General features: G+C 34.0%; 2 protein-coding genes across 4 annotated transcripts in view; one reads left to right on the top strand and one right to left on the bottom strand.

Moving 5' to 3' along the window:
- Positions 1–7,712, bottom strand: part of LOC125071690 (ubiquitin carboxyl-terminal hydrolase 32) — a 33,417-nt gene extending 25,705 nt beyond the window's left edge. For all 3 annotated transcript variants that reach the window (XM_047682026.1, XM_047682028.1, XM_047682027.1), the window contains exons 1-3: positions 7,571–7,712; positions 7,263–7,497; positions 6,736–7,054 (exon numbers count right to left, since the gene is read on the bottom strand). In XM_047682026.1, coding sequence (XP_047537982.1) covers positions 6,736–7,054; positions 7,263–7,497; positions 7,571–7,628 — 612 coding nt within the window. In that variant the 5' untranslated portion in view covers positions 7,629–7,712. The remainder of the gene's footprint in view (positions 1–6,735; positions 7,055–7,262; positions 7,498–7,570) is intronic.
- Positions 7,713–8,608: 896 nt separating this feature from the next.
- On the top strand, positions 8,609–15,478 carry LOC125072011 (BRCA1-associated protein). Its single transcript, XM_047682477.1, has 11 exons — positions 8,609–8,955; positions 9,094–9,331; positions 9,406–9,570; positions 11,009–11,184; positions 11,497–11,664; positions 11,990–12,125; positions 12,569–12,660; positions 13,239–13,407; positions 13,945–14,094; positions 14,614–14,731; positions 14,928–15,478. The coding sequence occupies exons 1-11, from the start codon at positions 8,877–8,879 to the stop codon at positions 15,078–15,080; spliced, it is 1,644 nt and encodes a 547-aa protein (XP_047538433.1). The 5' UTR covers positions 8,609–8,876; the 3' UTR covers positions 15,081–15,478.
- The last annotated feature ends 1,142 nt before the right edge of the window (positions 15,479–16,620 follow it).

Below are 16,620 nucleotides of genomic sequence, written 5' to 3'. Positions count from 1 at the left end.
TAGTACTCTATTGTAATCTTTAAATATTTTACTACAGCCTTTTCCAATAGAAGAAGGAATGAAGATTAACATACTTTAGATTTACGTAATCCATGCGATTTGCTTACAGCTCAGCTACATTGTGCACTACTAAGAATTCTTTATTAACATATTTTCATTTATAATACATCACTATTCCACACAACACCTATATCCACTTTAAATTTACTTTAGTTAAGAGTTTCTTCGACGTTCCAAACGGCACTTTTTCGCAAAACAAGATCAATACAATACCAATGATTTTGCGTCAATTCGATGTCAAATGTTGCTTATTCGACTATGGACGTTCGCTCGTCATTTGTTTGTCTTTCTATGCACAGTTTTAAAAGGTTAGGTTAGGTTAGGTTAGGTTAGGTTAGGTTAGTTTTAAAACAAACAAATGATGAGCGAATTCAAAAAATAAAAACGAACATGCTTTTTTTTCTGTCGCGCGATAAAATCCTGAGTAATTACATAAAATTTAATTAGACATCGGTACGCGACGAAGGTTCTTTGCAACCACAAATATTTGCACCGAAGGAAAAACCGAAGCTAACATTATTTTGCTTCTATTTGTAATTCAAATTGTTATTCATTTTTAAAACCTTTACGTGTAAGTGGGTATTCCCTTACACTGTTTTTAATAAATGCTTTTTATTGGTCTTCAAGTACATTAAATTCGTGCTTGTCACATGAACAGTATAAATTTGGAACGTGTGAAACTGCGAAGCGCAGCTAGTTAACATAATAATATTATTAAAACATCCAAAACGCGCTACATCTTCTGCTATTCATTTTATGTATATTGGTTTAGTATTGTTTCAGTTTCCTCACAAAAAAAGTGTCTACTTATTAATGAGTAGATATGTTAATCCAGTTTGCATGCAGTGGAAATACGTAAAACAAGCATTTTAGCCCAGTAGCGAATAATGAAAGTACGTTAATGAATATTTGGAATACTATAATCTAAACCAAAATTCAAGGAAAGGAAATTATATTTGTAATACAGTTCCATACCAGACGTTCTTTGAAGGAAAAACATTAGGAAAATTTATATATGTATATATCATATTATGTCACATGTCTCAAGATGTGGTGGAGGAGTAACTACCTTTATCTCTGTAACCTCTACTCAACAGTGGGACAACCATTTTTCAAGACACCTTATAGTAATACTACAAATAATGTTTAAACGTTATAAGCCTTAGGATGTTCTAAGAAAGTACGTTATCTCACTGCAAGGCCAAGATGAGTTATTATTTAAACGCTTTGTTTGTTTGTCACACACGTACTTAAGTCGTTGATTTATTCAAATGTATGTCATCCGATTTAATTATGTAACGTTTTAACATATTTAATGTCATATACATACGAAAGACTATTTTAATTTAAAACTAGCGACCCGCTCCGTATTCGCACGGGTGCAACGGGTGCAATTTTTTATCATTAGACAATACAAACCGCGTCCCCGTCCCTGCGTTTTAAATATGAAAATATTCATTTAAATTACATGCTGTAAAGGGCCTTATTGATCTATTTACACGATACTGACGACACTCAATTTTTTTGTCTTCTGGAACCTCTCCAGTAGCACTTGAACTTTATGGTATATCATTAAAGTTCAAATTGATTTTTAAGTATTATTACGAGTCGTTTGTATGAGATTATAGAAAAGCGTTGTTTTTAGACTTTTTCGGGTATTTTTTTTTTAATTTTTCTCTGCGTAAAAACCAATATCGTACTTGAAGGAATATTCTAAGCAAAATTAGCGAAATCGGTACAGTTGTTCTCGACATATGAGCTTAGCAACATATTCAGTAATTCATTTTTATATTATACATAGACCGCCCATAGACATTGGCACTCAATACATCCCATACATCGTCATTTTGCCAGCAACTTGGCAACGAAGGTATTATATACCTTAAGCTTGTAATTACACCAGACTTTTGTAAAAAATTACTAATCAAATATCGTCTGATGTTCTGGGTCGTAAAATAAGAGTAGGTATAAGATTAGAGCTAAGCGTACTAAAACAAGATTTCATATCATGGCTTCCTTTACAAACTAATTAATGTAACGAAATACAAACTCTAGACATACAAACATATAGATCTTATTTTTTGGGGTTATAGTTTTAAATTGACAAATGGCTGAATATAATTTCTTCTTTCTTGTTTTCTAAGGTGACTTTTGTGTAATATTTATATTTTTCCTTTTGAGCTAGATATGAAATCCCCATAAAGCCTACAGGCGCGGTCCGAGAGAGTGAGAGGAGGGTTGGTCAAATACCCTTATACGCTTATAACGAGACTGATCATTTGTTGATACAGATTTCGCAAAAGGCGACCAGTAAGCGTTCAGTGTTCCTACTTTTCAGAAACTGGAGGCAAAAAGGAAACGGTTTCAGGGTGAGACTAATTACATAGGCACAAGAGACAAGCCATATTAATTTCCACGCTTGGTACAGTGAAACACAATCGAAAATGCATTAATTTAATTCATTTGTTTGACATATCGTAGCAACTATATTGAATAATGTTACGCAAAACTTAAACGTTGAAATTTAAACAACTGGTAAAATTGTAAAATGTTGGCATCGAAGCGTGACCAATGAAGTTTTATATTTCTGTGTACCATGTGAATAAACTTGGTCGTTCCACGCCCCTAACAGAACCCTGGCTACGCTAATTGTCATTGCAATTTGTAACCAAGAAAATTACTTAGGAAATAATCATAACGATCTATGCCTGTAGTTAACTATTACATATTTCTGAATGTATATTTGAAGTATCTTGTTATGCAACTATATATACTTGTCTTTAAATAATTGTACGACTGTAATGTTAAATTAATATGATTTTTTCAAAACAACGTGTAGTGTATCGTTCAAAATTAACGTATTATTAATTCAATTAAATATTAATACTGTGTTAAATCGTTTCACCTAAAGTTATAAGTGTACTAATGATAGTGAAGTTTAATGCAAGCTGCTTCAATGTAACAAGGAAATTATTGCACACATTTTGCCCAAACCTTACTGTATATAAAGGGTTTAAATCAGCGAAATCGCTTGTCAAGTTATAAGTAATATTAAAGTTTGTATGTGGATGTTCTTTGCTCATTTACGGAAAAACAGTTCGACGGATTTAGATGAAATTTGAAACGGAGATAGCTTATACCCTTAATTAACAATTAACACGCGCCGTCGAAAGCTAGTTGAGAAATCATACAAGATCCATAAAAATTGATGATATGACCTTTCTATATTGTACATCATTGAATATGACCTTTCGTCATTCATACGCCAATCATTGATAGTTCACCTATAGTAATATTATAAATGCGAAATTAACTGTCTGTCACACAAATTGATAAAATTTGGTATAAAGTTTAGACTACAAAAAGGACATAATCTACTTTTATATACGTAACACTTGATGACCAACCCCTAAAACGCGCACAAAACCGCGTGCGACAACTAATATGAATATATGAGATACCCGGAAGACCTACCTCAATAGAATATAGTTTAAATTATCCAAGACGACCTAGAAGTTTTCCCGTAATCGGTTAACGTGCATATATAAGAAACATGTGCGTCAAACATGTAAACTCCTTTTTTAGAAGTCGTTCAAATATTTACCCGACAAGGCCAACTTCCTAGTCCTTTTATTAAAAAAATTATAGAGCGCTTATTTCAATCTATAGTGTAGTTTCCTTATATATACTAGGTCGATACCACGGCTTTACCCTAACGTTATTTATAAAACTTTATAGCACACAAACCTTCACCTTCATTCACGAAATTATACGAAAATTCACCTAAACCGGTGCAGTGGTTTAAGCGTGAAGAGGTCACAGACAAAGTTACTTTCGCGTTTATAATATTATATTACACACTCTATTTCAACCGTAACAGGAAAAAAGCCAAATAAACAACATTTGACAGCAAATTGACGCGTTATTATTGGTTGAGAGCTTGATTAATCTATGATATTCACTATGGATTCGCGAAAAAATGGCGTTTAGAACGTCGACTAACCTATTATCGGAATTTTGAAAGTAAAATTAAAGTTGAAATAAATAGCTAAGTGTAATAGTGTTGTATTATAAATAAAGATTTATTAATCATAAACTCTTAGTAGTGCACAATATAGCTGAGTTATTATCAAATCAAACACAAAAAGAAATATTCCTGTTAATTCCGGCAAGGCAAGTTGAAATACTCGGTTGTCATCAACAATAATTACTATTATGCATATAAACCTTTCACTTGAATAGCTATTGATGAAAACTGCATAAAAATTCGTCGCGAAGTTTAAAACATCTAAGCGTTCAGACGGCGAGAAGCGACTTTGCTTTATACCATGTAGAGATTGTACAGGCGACCAGTTCTCAGAAATATGCGGGAGCAGACGGCGATCAATAATATTACTTCGGTATGTATCGATGTATGACTACGTTTATCGACTGGTGCCCGACGACCAATCAATATAATCAATTAACTAGTCGGTAGCAATGTTGATTCAATATCTATTAACCAATCGGTAGTTAAGTTGTGAGCTTTGAAATTTAAAACCGAAACGTAATTCCGTCTGAATTATTATTGTCTAGTGATGTTTTGTGTCTCATAAATATCCTACTTTTGACCTTTGTCCATTCCGTTTGGCTGTTAAGTATATCCCAAGCTGCATTCATATTGTTAGAAATTCATCACACGGGCAAATGGAAAATAACATTGGCGCTGTATGAAATAATCAATTCTTACAGAATGTTCCACAAAACTTGGTAACTGATATTTTATTTGCCTTGTGCCTGTTGTGCCACAACAATAAGTATTGCTACTTAGGGGTAGAATATATGAGTGGGTGGTACCAATGAAGGTCAAGAAGAGATTAACTATAATTAAAAATAAAGTATGTTAAACGTCATATAAATCAGAAAGAAATAAATAATACAGAATAGTATTCTCTCTACTGGGCCATTCTGAATACTATCAATTTATTTAATTTATTATTCAGATAAGATATGTAGATAGCTAGTCAGTAAGTCAACTACCCGAGTATAAAGACTATGAATAAGAAGCTACAAATAAATCTTTACCAATGATTAAAATAAGTACAATCATTTATTTTTATGTAAAACATTTCTTGAATGAGTTATTCATTATGAGGATAAAATGAATATTCATGTCATTTTGTTTACTAGTTTCAACCGGTCTCATCCGGTTTGCGGGGGCATCAGGTATTTGGAACTCTTATGTTTTTTTCTGTCATAGTTAAATTTTTCCCTGACATTGTGATTAAAAAAAATAATGTACACTTTATTTCAACCACAAGAGGAGAAAAACCAAACAACATTTGACGGCAAATTGACGCGATATCATTGGTCGAGAGCTTGAGCTATCTATGATATTCACTATGAATTTGCCAAAAAATTTAATCGTCGACGAAACTGTTATTGGAATTTTGAAAGTAAAATTCTAATAGAAATAAGTGGTTACGTGTAATAGTGTTGGATTATAAATAAAGATATATTAATCATAAACTCTTAGTAGTGCACAATATAGCTGATTTATTAGCAAATCGCATAAAATACGTAAATCTATGGTTTGTTATCTTTTTTTTTACTTCCTTATTGGAATAGGCTATATGTATGTGTGTTTCAGTTGAGGAGTTAAGATTTGAGAGCCTAAAAGGCAAGTAAACTGACATATTTATAATACTAGTTGGATTATGAATTATGCACAAGGCCATTGGAAAAACTGGAAAAAGAAACGTATAACTATTACCGTGACTTTTTTTCCAATAGCGTTTCTTATTTTTTATTTATTAAATAGGTAGGTTAGTTGTCACCACTCATAGAGGTAAGGAATGGTTACATCACCAATGACGCACCAATTGGCTCACACACCATTATGGTGGTACTTTAAACTGGAACAACAATACTAAGCATTGCTGTTTGGCTGTAGAACATCTGATATAATTTCAGTATATTTGTATTGTTGTAAAGTATTCAATATTTAAATTCATTATAAAACATAATATATAATAAATATATCGTAGTATGTACGACTTCATAATAAGATGAATGTTAACTACAAAACAAAAATATTCTTTATTAAATCTGGATCCTACTTTTTTATATTGACATTTTAGAAGATTTAATATAAAACTAAGCTAAGCTATGTTGCTTAAAATCATATATATATTTAAAATAAAGTTGAATGTAATAGATTTAAAAAAACGTTTAGTAATTACAACAATCTTTATATTTAAATGAAAATGAAATTACATTTCTGACATGTAAAGACGATAATAATTTCAAAATAACTGTATATATATATAATTACACATCAACCTATTTTAGAACAAGATTATTCACCTGAAAGACAATGTAATTTAATATAAGAAAAATATCCCATTTGAGGTTATTGGCATATAAATAAACACAGAGATAGCATAGAAAGATAACACAGTGCAGCAGATATTACAAGTTAGGTAATTTATTGCATATTAACCCAACCCTCTATTATACATCTTATACATATATAATTTGTAATCGTTTTCATTAAATTGATAATTGATTTATGTAATATTTTGCAACTTTGTTAAGTTTCAACCTTGTATTTATTATTGTATTGTAATAGGTATGTTTTTGAATTGGGATTATATTGAATACATGTAAATTAAAAATAAAAACGTTCTTACTTACTCTTTCTTCCAAATGTGTGACACCAGCTAAGCTCTGGTAAAATGTAGGTGTCTCCAAGTCTTGTACGACATTGCTTCTATCATATAACAGCCATTTTGACAGCACTGTGGCATCCTTGTGTATGAGCAGCCAGGAACGGAACTGATCAAATGTCACCTTTTCTCCACTACCAAAGAGACTTGTCAGAATCTCAATGGTCCCATGTGCTTCATTTATCGGTAGCGATGTGTTTTCCAAATGCAAAGCTTTAGCAAAGTCCCTTTTATATATGTACGTACCATTTTCACTTTGATTATTCACATATAGAGTCCAGAGGAACCTGCGATTAATCAAATTGGATTTAAAATTTAATTAATACAGTTCAAGAATATCATTTAATTAAAGAATACGTCATCAGTGTTCTTAATTAAAATTTTTAATGTTGTCTAGAAATATAATATAAATGTAATAAATAATTATAAATTGGTGGGAAAATGTATTGTTAATGGTTTTCTTGTTTGAATTTTAGATTATAGGGTGACTCTTACTTAATTTTTTCTTCAATGTTTCCTTTAGTTAGAACAACAACACCACAGAGTAAGTCCTTGAAATTAATACCGCGCTTGGTACCCCCACAAGCCTGATACAACCACTCTGCCACTTCGTAAGGCACCCCATCACACAAAACTTCATGGACGAATGCTTCCAAGCTCAAGGTCGAGCCGTTCGCTCCGGCACATCTCTTAAACGCTTCACGAATACGCCTCAATTCACTATCAGACACTGCAAATCAAATACAACATTGATGATATTTTCCGCAACATACAACGCACTTATTTTTAATTACACTGTATACCTCGTTTAGCTGCATCGTCATAAGATATAAAACTAGGTTTTGAATCTTTCGCACCCATATTCACGTATTTGCAATGATCATAACATTTTTAGGCGTAATAAACACAAAGAAACAAAAAAATTATTACAGCTGACAGCTCACGTCGTATGATCTGTAGCCATATTGAATATTTTTATTTTTTTCCACAACATTCCTTCAATTCACGATCGGATAAGCACTGATACTGCATTCCTAAAATTATAATAAAATTATTTCTTGGTTAAAAAAAAATTAATGTTGTAATTTTTTTTTGATGCAAAATTACTACTTTGAACTAATTGTAATTCCATTCATAATAAAATAAAGTAGCATAATTTCAACATTATTCAACAGTCACACCTACGATTATAATAATGACCCATCATAATCAAACCAAAAATGCCTAGATGTACATTATAAAATGATCCATATGTGCAGTAGAGTGTGCCAATAATTAACAGTGGTAATAAAAACGGCTTTTATTAAATTTAAAGATGTTAAAATATAGTTAAAGCTATATCTATATTCTAAATAGGTACCAGGTTTTAAAACCAGAGCTTTGCTTTGAAGATTCATTTACGAAACCATATAGTGGAAATCGATCCGTGAAGTCTTATATATTAAAAGCACAATCTAATTTGCAAATGAAAAACGTACTCGAAGTTCGTACTTTAAAAGTAAATTTATTTGCTATACAAATTTTTGTCGCCTGATAATTTGTGTTGTTGAAATATACAAGTTTTCCTTTTTTCTTTAGATAATAGATATTCGCACAATTTTTGAAATATCTATCTATCATTTTTGAACTCGGCTCTATCGAGAAATTATTTTTTTAAATATTTTGACTAATTGTCAAAAAAATATTGACGAAAGTCTGACGCGAACATTGATTTTGTTCGTGACAACTTCAAAAGAAAACTTGAAAGCAAGTCATCACATAATTTGACGTATTATGCTAGCATATTAAGAAGGTATCGCATTGCAAACATAGTTGGAAGTCTTTATGCATTGTCAAACGAATAATGTAAACATGAAACGATTTCAATTTTATCGAACATCTGTCATCTATTAAAATATAGTAAACTTGTTTAATTTGTAAAGTAGTAATTTAGTAGAATATATATCTTTATCGCAATTGGCGTTATTTATGTATTAAATTATTTGTACACTTAAGGCAAATAGTAATACAATTTGAATAATCTTATTTGTAAAATAAATAGAAACTAGAAGGAGATGTTATGTCGTGACAGTAGTTCTTTGTTGTGAAACACTTGCGTTTGCGTTTTAAATGTCTGTATCTTTGTGCGTTTTACGGATAGAAATAGACGAAGAAGTGACTGAAATGGGTGATAATCCAGTTGAAGTTGGTAAGTAATAACTTTAATTATATCTCACACACATCAAACAAAGGATCTACTATTAAACTACCTTCGATTTTATACTACATTAATTTATAATTAATTTGTACTACTTACGATGAAATAACGAAATCTTTAATCTTTTAGAACTAGCTAAAGAGCAGAAGAAGAAAGATAGAGGTGCCCGCGATTCAAAGACCATAACTGTGGAGACATATGCTAGTATCGTTATGGGACCTAACAGTGTTTCCGGGATATTACCCACAAGTTCACGCAGATCCCCGTTAGAGGGTAGCACATCGGAAGATGATAACACCATCAGCTTTTTTTGTGGTAACCCATTGGTGGAAGTTACAAAAGGTGTCCTACATTTGTATAAAGAAAAGTATGTGAATTAATATTTATTCCTAATAAAATTTGTAACCTTCGTAACATTTGAAAGTACAATTTGTTTTTCAGTGAATTAAAGGAAGCAGAAGAAGCTAAGACTCTGTGCTTGCTATCCGTGCCTGGTGCTTTAGGGGCCGCTGACCTATTGGCTTTTGCGGCAGCTTGTCAGGAGGATATTTCACATGTCAGGGTACTACGGGATGGCTCGCCTGATCATTATATGGCTCTACTCACGTTAGTATTTAAATAATTTTATGTTTGTTTATTTATTATTACAGTAGAATCTCTAGAGGTAAATTTTCATTTGAGACCAAAAAATATTGTGCTATACAGGTTTCTACATCTAAATGTTTCTGTAGGCAAAGGTTCAATTCAGAAACAGAAGTAGAGTCAATCCTACGTAATTGCTGGTTAAAGAAGTGAAATAAATACACAAACAATAATATAATTTGGTATTCCTCTCCTGTACTTACAATTGGTACACCTATTTACTGCACATATTTTTAATCTTTGAAGAGTTTGCTACAATTCAAAGAGTCCTGTCTAAGTTACAGAGGTTTTCGCCTTCAATCTACTAGACATTCAATTATAACAGATATACCTTTTAAAAGTAATTTATAGAAATATATGTCAAGTGTTATTATTAAATTATATCAATCTATTTATATATTTATTTATTAAAATAGGTGATAATTGAACATTGGTATTAAATTATGTAACTATGTCTCTATAACACAATGTCTAAAATATTTTTATATTATTAAATTGAGTTACATAACTATTAATTTAAATAAATTGTAATGCTACCGTAAACTATAATATAATAATGCTGGCAAAATAAAATAACAATGAATTATTAAAGATAAGTTGTACCAAGGGCATAGACAATATTGTGTCTGTGCCTGAGATACAAGTATAACAATGAAAAATCCTATTAATCTGTATACAAAAACAATCACATATTATATATAAAATTAAATTAGAATCAAATTACATTTGAAATATCAAGGTCATAAAGTGCATTTACTAAGATGTACTAGACATTTTTTTCATTTTATTAAATTTTATAAAACTGGAGCAAATAATACACGAAACTCTGCAACATGTGTATTCCACCAAACCTTCTCCTCAAAGGGAGAGTAGGCCTTAGCCAGGCAGTGGGAAATTTACAGGCTGCTAATGTATGTAATGTAAATAATACACACTAATTATTCATTCTTGAAATAAATCAGTGTAAATTTTACAAGTTGTGTGCTCTTTCAACATTAAGAGACCACAGCTTACAACATAAAAATGTAATAACACAGTTATGATGGAAAGTTAAATCATTATACAGCATCAAAAAATGTAATTAAAGACTTAAAAACTAGCATAATATGAAGAAGTTGACTGATATAACACTTTTTTTTTAATTTGTTGAATATTTTAATGATATTCTGAACACAACAAGTTGTAATAGTGACCATTAAGATCATGTTTATTACTGAGAATGTGTTTTAAATTTTTTTCAGCTATAGTCCTGTCTTCTTTGGTTTAGCAACTTATTTACTTATAAGACATATAAAAACAAGGGGAAAATCTTTACAACTTTAACAATTTTCTTTGAAATAGTTTTTTATTGTTTCTTAAAAACAATTCATCTTTAAATATAATGTATTGTATCCTTTCCTAGGTTTCGAACATGTCAGTCAGCGCGGGAGTTCCATTCTGCATTTTCGGGTGTTCCCTACAGTAGCCTAGAGCCTCAAGCTCTGTGCCATATGGCCTGGGTGTCTCGTGTGGAGTGGGCTCGACATGGTGCTGCACCTCCTTCACACACCGAGTTGCCTACTTGTCCCGTTTGCTTAGGTATGTTCATTTATGTTTTTGTTGTTTTGTTTTACATATATTTTTATATTTTTGAAGATATTATTTCAATTAATTAAATTTATTTTAATACATAATTAAAATATAATATTAATATGTCGAATTTTTTTTTTTTTTTCACATTTTACTGACCAAGGTCGTAATTAAAATATTTAAGTAAAATATTGCTTTAATTAATGTTTAGCATAATAAAAAAAACATTAGGAAACTTTCGCACACAAGGTGATGTTTAATCGTTATTAATACATATATAACATTACTATGATCAGTGTATCGTACCATCCCGTGATTCAGAGCGCATGGACGAGAGCGTGGCGGGCGTGCTGAGCGTGCAGTGCGCGCACGCCTTCCACGCGGAGTGCCTCGTGCGCTGGCGGGACGCGCGCTGCCCCGTGTGTCGCTGCGCGCAGACGCCCGAGCCGCGCGAGCGGGCGCTCTGTCTGCAGTGCGAGAGCGAAAGAGGTGCCAATTTAATACTAGATTCATATCCACCAGAACACAACTGAAAGATGCTGTCTACGATCATTCAAATCTCAAACTTACTGCGAATAATTCAAATTTATATCTTTTTTTCGAGTTCACGTACACGTAATCATATTTACTAAATATGTGAATATTCGGTATTCAGGTGAATATCCGGAGGGCTAATGTTAGCTGATGTGAGTCCGAATGGAGATGTTACACAAATGTGATGGTTGTGTGTGAAAAAATCATATTCATTGATAATGTTTTTGTTTCTGTGCTGCTTGTATGTTCGTTTCTTTTCTAAAGCACATTCTCGGTACAGAGGGCGAGGACACGGCGGAGGGGGAGGACGAGTGCGCATCTGCGGGTGAAGGGGAGGGGGGTGAGGGCGCAGCGGAGGGACTGGACGCGGGTTCGCTGTGGATCTGTCTCATCTGCGGACACGTCGGCTGCGGCAGGTCGGTTGACTCCTTTCTCCTATTTTAACTTATCTTACACTGCCTTTGGATGCATTATAACATTTTGTAATTATCTCCTTGAAGCTTTTTTTCTTATCTTCGGCTGCATATAAATATATACAAAAATAAAAATCAGTATGTGATGAAATAACAGTTAGTAACACAATAAATAGTATCTCACATAGGCTATGGCCTCCTCTCCCTTTGAGGAGAAGGTTTTGGAGCTGTTCCAATGCGGGTTGGTGGAACAACATGTGGCAGAATTTCGTTGAAATTAGACACAGAGGTTTCCACACGATGTTTTCCTTCACCGCTGAGCACGAGGTGAATTACACACACCAATCAAGCACATGAAAATTCAGTGGTGCCTGCAACTCAGCCCAACGAACTAAAAAAAACATTTAATTTATAAATGATTTTTATAATAACAAATGTAATTGCAGATACGAAAAAGGGCATGCCGCTAAACATTTTCAGGCGTCAAATCACACTTACGCGTTACAACTGGGCTCGAACAGAGTGTGGGACTATGCGGGTAACGTATTAATGTACTACAAATAATAAGTTTATTTGAGAAGCCTTTATTTCATCCATAGAAGAGAAAGTATATTTTAATATATTAGCGGGAATAAAGGTAAACGAACCTTAGATTTACATATTCGAGGTAAATTGTTAATAATTCTGCTATATTATGCGCTAAAAATAGTTCTTGATTAATATACCACGAGATGTTGTCGGTTTTATGGCATTTTAATTTTATAAAAAAAAAAATATGTTTATGACTTTAAGGAAATGAGAGAGAGTTATATGTGCAAATTTGGGGTATCTGAGGATTTATGCGAAATAATGGCGTTTTGAATGTCGACGAAACTTTTATCAGAACTTTGGAAGTAAAATTTTATTTTTAATCAGTAGTTAAGTGGAAAAGAGTTCTATTATAATTAAATATATATTAATCAAGAAGTATTTATAGAGTTGAGCTTCATCAAATCGCATGAAATACAAAAATCTCACGTTTGTTTACCTTTATTCCTTCTTTGATTGGAATGGGGTGCAGTTACTTGTTTTCTCAAACGAGTGTCAGTCGAGGAGTAACGGGAGTGGCGCCCACAGGCGACAACTTCGTGCACCGCCTCGTGCAGAACAAGGCGGACGGCAAGCTGGTGGCCGCCGACGGCGCCGCGCACGACGACAAGCTGGACAACGCGCAGCTCGAGTTCACCTACATCCTCACGCGCCAGCTGGACGGCCAGCGCTCCTACTACGAGGAGAGGATCGCCGAGTCAGTCTTCCCTTTGTATATAAAATTCTCAGCATCATCTCTTGGGTCTTGGAAGCACGTAAAGCCGTTCGTGATGCGTCTGAAATGTTTCCGGTCGTGTCGGATTTGCTGTCCCATCGGATTATGAGAGCGAGGGAGTGCACCTGTGTTTGCGCACAGACTTGTGCACTATATGCCCTGCGTATTTGCTTGGTCGCTCTTGGGATTGTCCGCCGGGCGAAATCGGTCTGGACGACATTAAATAATTGATGAAAGAATCCCATTACAAAATAATCGAATATTTTGTCGAACTAAGAATCTATTTTAATTATAATAGTTGAGTTACTAAAATTAATAAGGTTTGATTTGAAGTTTATTTCGATATCTCTATTTTGAGTCGTTTCTAATTATGTCGTGTTTAACTATAATAACCAAACGTTAGCGCAAACGTGCCATACACAGCACGTTTTATACTATATATGGCTTCTATAAACATAAACACTCAATTTCCACGCCGCCGAGACGTCACCGACGTCATCAAGAATGTTACACCTGTAGACTGGAGCGCACGCGGGCGGCGGAGCGCGGCGCGGCCGAGGCGCGCGCGGCGGGCGCGCACGCGGAGGCGGCGGCGCTGCGCGAGCAGCTGGCCGCGCTGCGCCGCGAGCACGCCGCGCTCGACCGCCGCCTGCAGCACGTCACCGCCAAGTGAGCCCCCTGGGGAGCGAGCGACAATGTTTACAGTTTACGGCTTACGCGCCGATGTCTATGGGCATCGATGACTACTTGCCGTCAGGTGGGCCGATTGCCCAGCCGTTACAAAAATGCTGCTTATATCCCTTTAATTTTTCCGAATCCCAGAATTCCGATAGCTACTTCATTTACATTTATCTCGCCATTTTTTACTGAAATCGTAATCAATACTAAATATCAATTGACAAAATGATATCGCGTCAGTTGGCTATCAAATGTTATTCACTTATCTTTACTCCTTTAGTCCTTTAGAGGTGGGAGTAGACTATAATTATATATATTACTAGGAGGACTTTTGTTACCTCTGAGGCCTAAACTAAAAACGAGGCAGCCGACGCTACCCATGAGAAAACGTCTGGAAGAAAAGGTTATCTGTATGAGACAATCAAGGGATTTCTTGTGGTCCTTGTATGGCCTCATAGAAGAAGCCTGGGCAACTAATTAGCCCGGTCACGGAGTAACTTCGCCCCCCAGGGTGTCCACGCTGCAGAGCGCGCTGTCGGAGGAGCGCGGGCTGGCGGCGGCGCTGGCGCGCTCGCACGCGCAGTGGCAGGAGCGGGCCGACGCGCGCGAGCAGGCCTTCGCCGCGGAGGTACGTTCAGACCTACGGCCTCATGATACTGAAACTTATGTACATGCTAAACATTACAGCATTCAGTCTGTGCGACGATACCTATGGTTTTTTATAATAATTTCAAAAGTCAATACCGGCGTTTTGATTATTTCATTGTTTTATTTCTTACAACCTCAGTTATGAATTCGCTAAATATATATACGCAATTTTTAAGGTGGCAGATCTCAAAGAACAGCTCCGCGACGTGATGTTCTTCGTGGAGGCTCGCGGGCAGCTGGAGAAGACTGAAGGCGCTACGCAGGAGGAAATCGCGTCCGCTAGCGTCACCGTGCAGGCGCCAGCTAAACCGCGCCGACGAAGACGATAACTGTCATATGTTTTCTAGAAACGATTTATTGGTAAAAATCCGAAGCATTCAAAAAATATAACACGAAAATGAACCTTTAAGAAAGATTTTTTATTTTGATTTGAATCTGAAAAAATCAATAAATTTGTCTTACATTATATTATCAGAAAAAATAGTTTATAAGCTGTTATTGTAAATATTCATGAATGTTAGAAATTATCGATGTAAAGAAATCACTTACTACTTTAAAAACATTGCCATCATAGAATTATAGTTTTTCAAATAGTACTTATGGTGGCTATTCTTTAAAACACGAAGATTATCTAGCGGAGCACGTTTCGTTTCTCACAATTCTGCTGCAGATTACAAATTGCGATATACTGTGATATAACTTAATAATAAAGAATTAATTTTGGGTCGATCTTTGTTTTAATTTTATACATAGTTTTCTATTTTGGTAGTCCAGTAGAGGACAAAAAAGTGCAGGATACAATGTATAGTCTTTTCCAACCATAAGAGGACAAAAGCCAAATAAACAACATTTGACATTTGAATTGACGCAATATCATTGGTCGAGAGCTTGAATAGTCTATGATATTCATTATGGATTTTCCAAAGATTGGCGTTCGAACGTCGACGGACGTTTAAACGAAGTTTAAACTCTATATAAGTAGTGGGGTGAAATACAGTTGTGTTTTAAATAATAATATATCGATTAAGAACTATTAGTAGTGCACAATATATCTGAGGTATCAGCAAATCGCATGGAATACCTAAATCTAAGGTTTGTTTATCTTTATTCTTCTTTCTTTGATTGAAATAAAATATGTTATTAGACTATTGTTGACGGTGATGATTGGTCACGGAACGGATTGAACTATAGTTCAATCTAATACTTCAATACAAAGAATATTATTGATATGAGATAGTGTGGTGGGTACACCGTTACTGTCACCATGATCTCGTCTTTAGCGCAAGGCCAACAACACCCACAAAGCTTGCAACCAGACTGCAATAAGGACATTTGGATTTACAATATATCACAGGCTCTCTTTCTCTCTCGTCTGCTAAAAAAATTATTAAGGTCAAAGGTATTGGTTCTTTTAAATTTCCAGTTAAATTTGTTATAAAAATATATTTGATATAAATTTTAGATCATACATTGAATATATATAGTTCAATCTTACTCTTTCCTAATTGCAGTAGTGTAAATTGGTCAATGTAAGTTGCTAGAATGTGAGTTATATTGCTCCACTCAGAGTATAGGCATGCGCTTACTAAATAACAGAAAAGATTCATGATATTAAAAAAGTATTTTATTTACAATACCTCTCCACGGACTACTTAGAATAAATTTATTATGATGATGGCAACACAATTTAGCATGTAAAACATCCATAAGCATAAAAATATTGAATTATATCAGGAAAATAATTATGTACCTAATGACGATATCAAAAATACGATTTATTGAAAACAATTAGTGTAAATAAACAGAAAATGGAAAATCAATAATTTTTCAATAATAATCAAATATTTTTCAATAAGACGTAACTCCATA

This window comes from Vanessa atalanta, chromosome 20 (assembly GCF_905147765.1).
Source record: "Vanessa atalanta chromosome 20, ilVanAtal1.2, whole genome shotgun sequence".
Taxonomy (NCBI): Eukaryota; Metazoa; Arthropoda; class Insecta; order Lepidoptera; family Nymphalidae; genus Vanessa; species Vanessa atalanta.
This window is presented reverse-complemented; position numbering and strand designations above follow the sequence as displayed.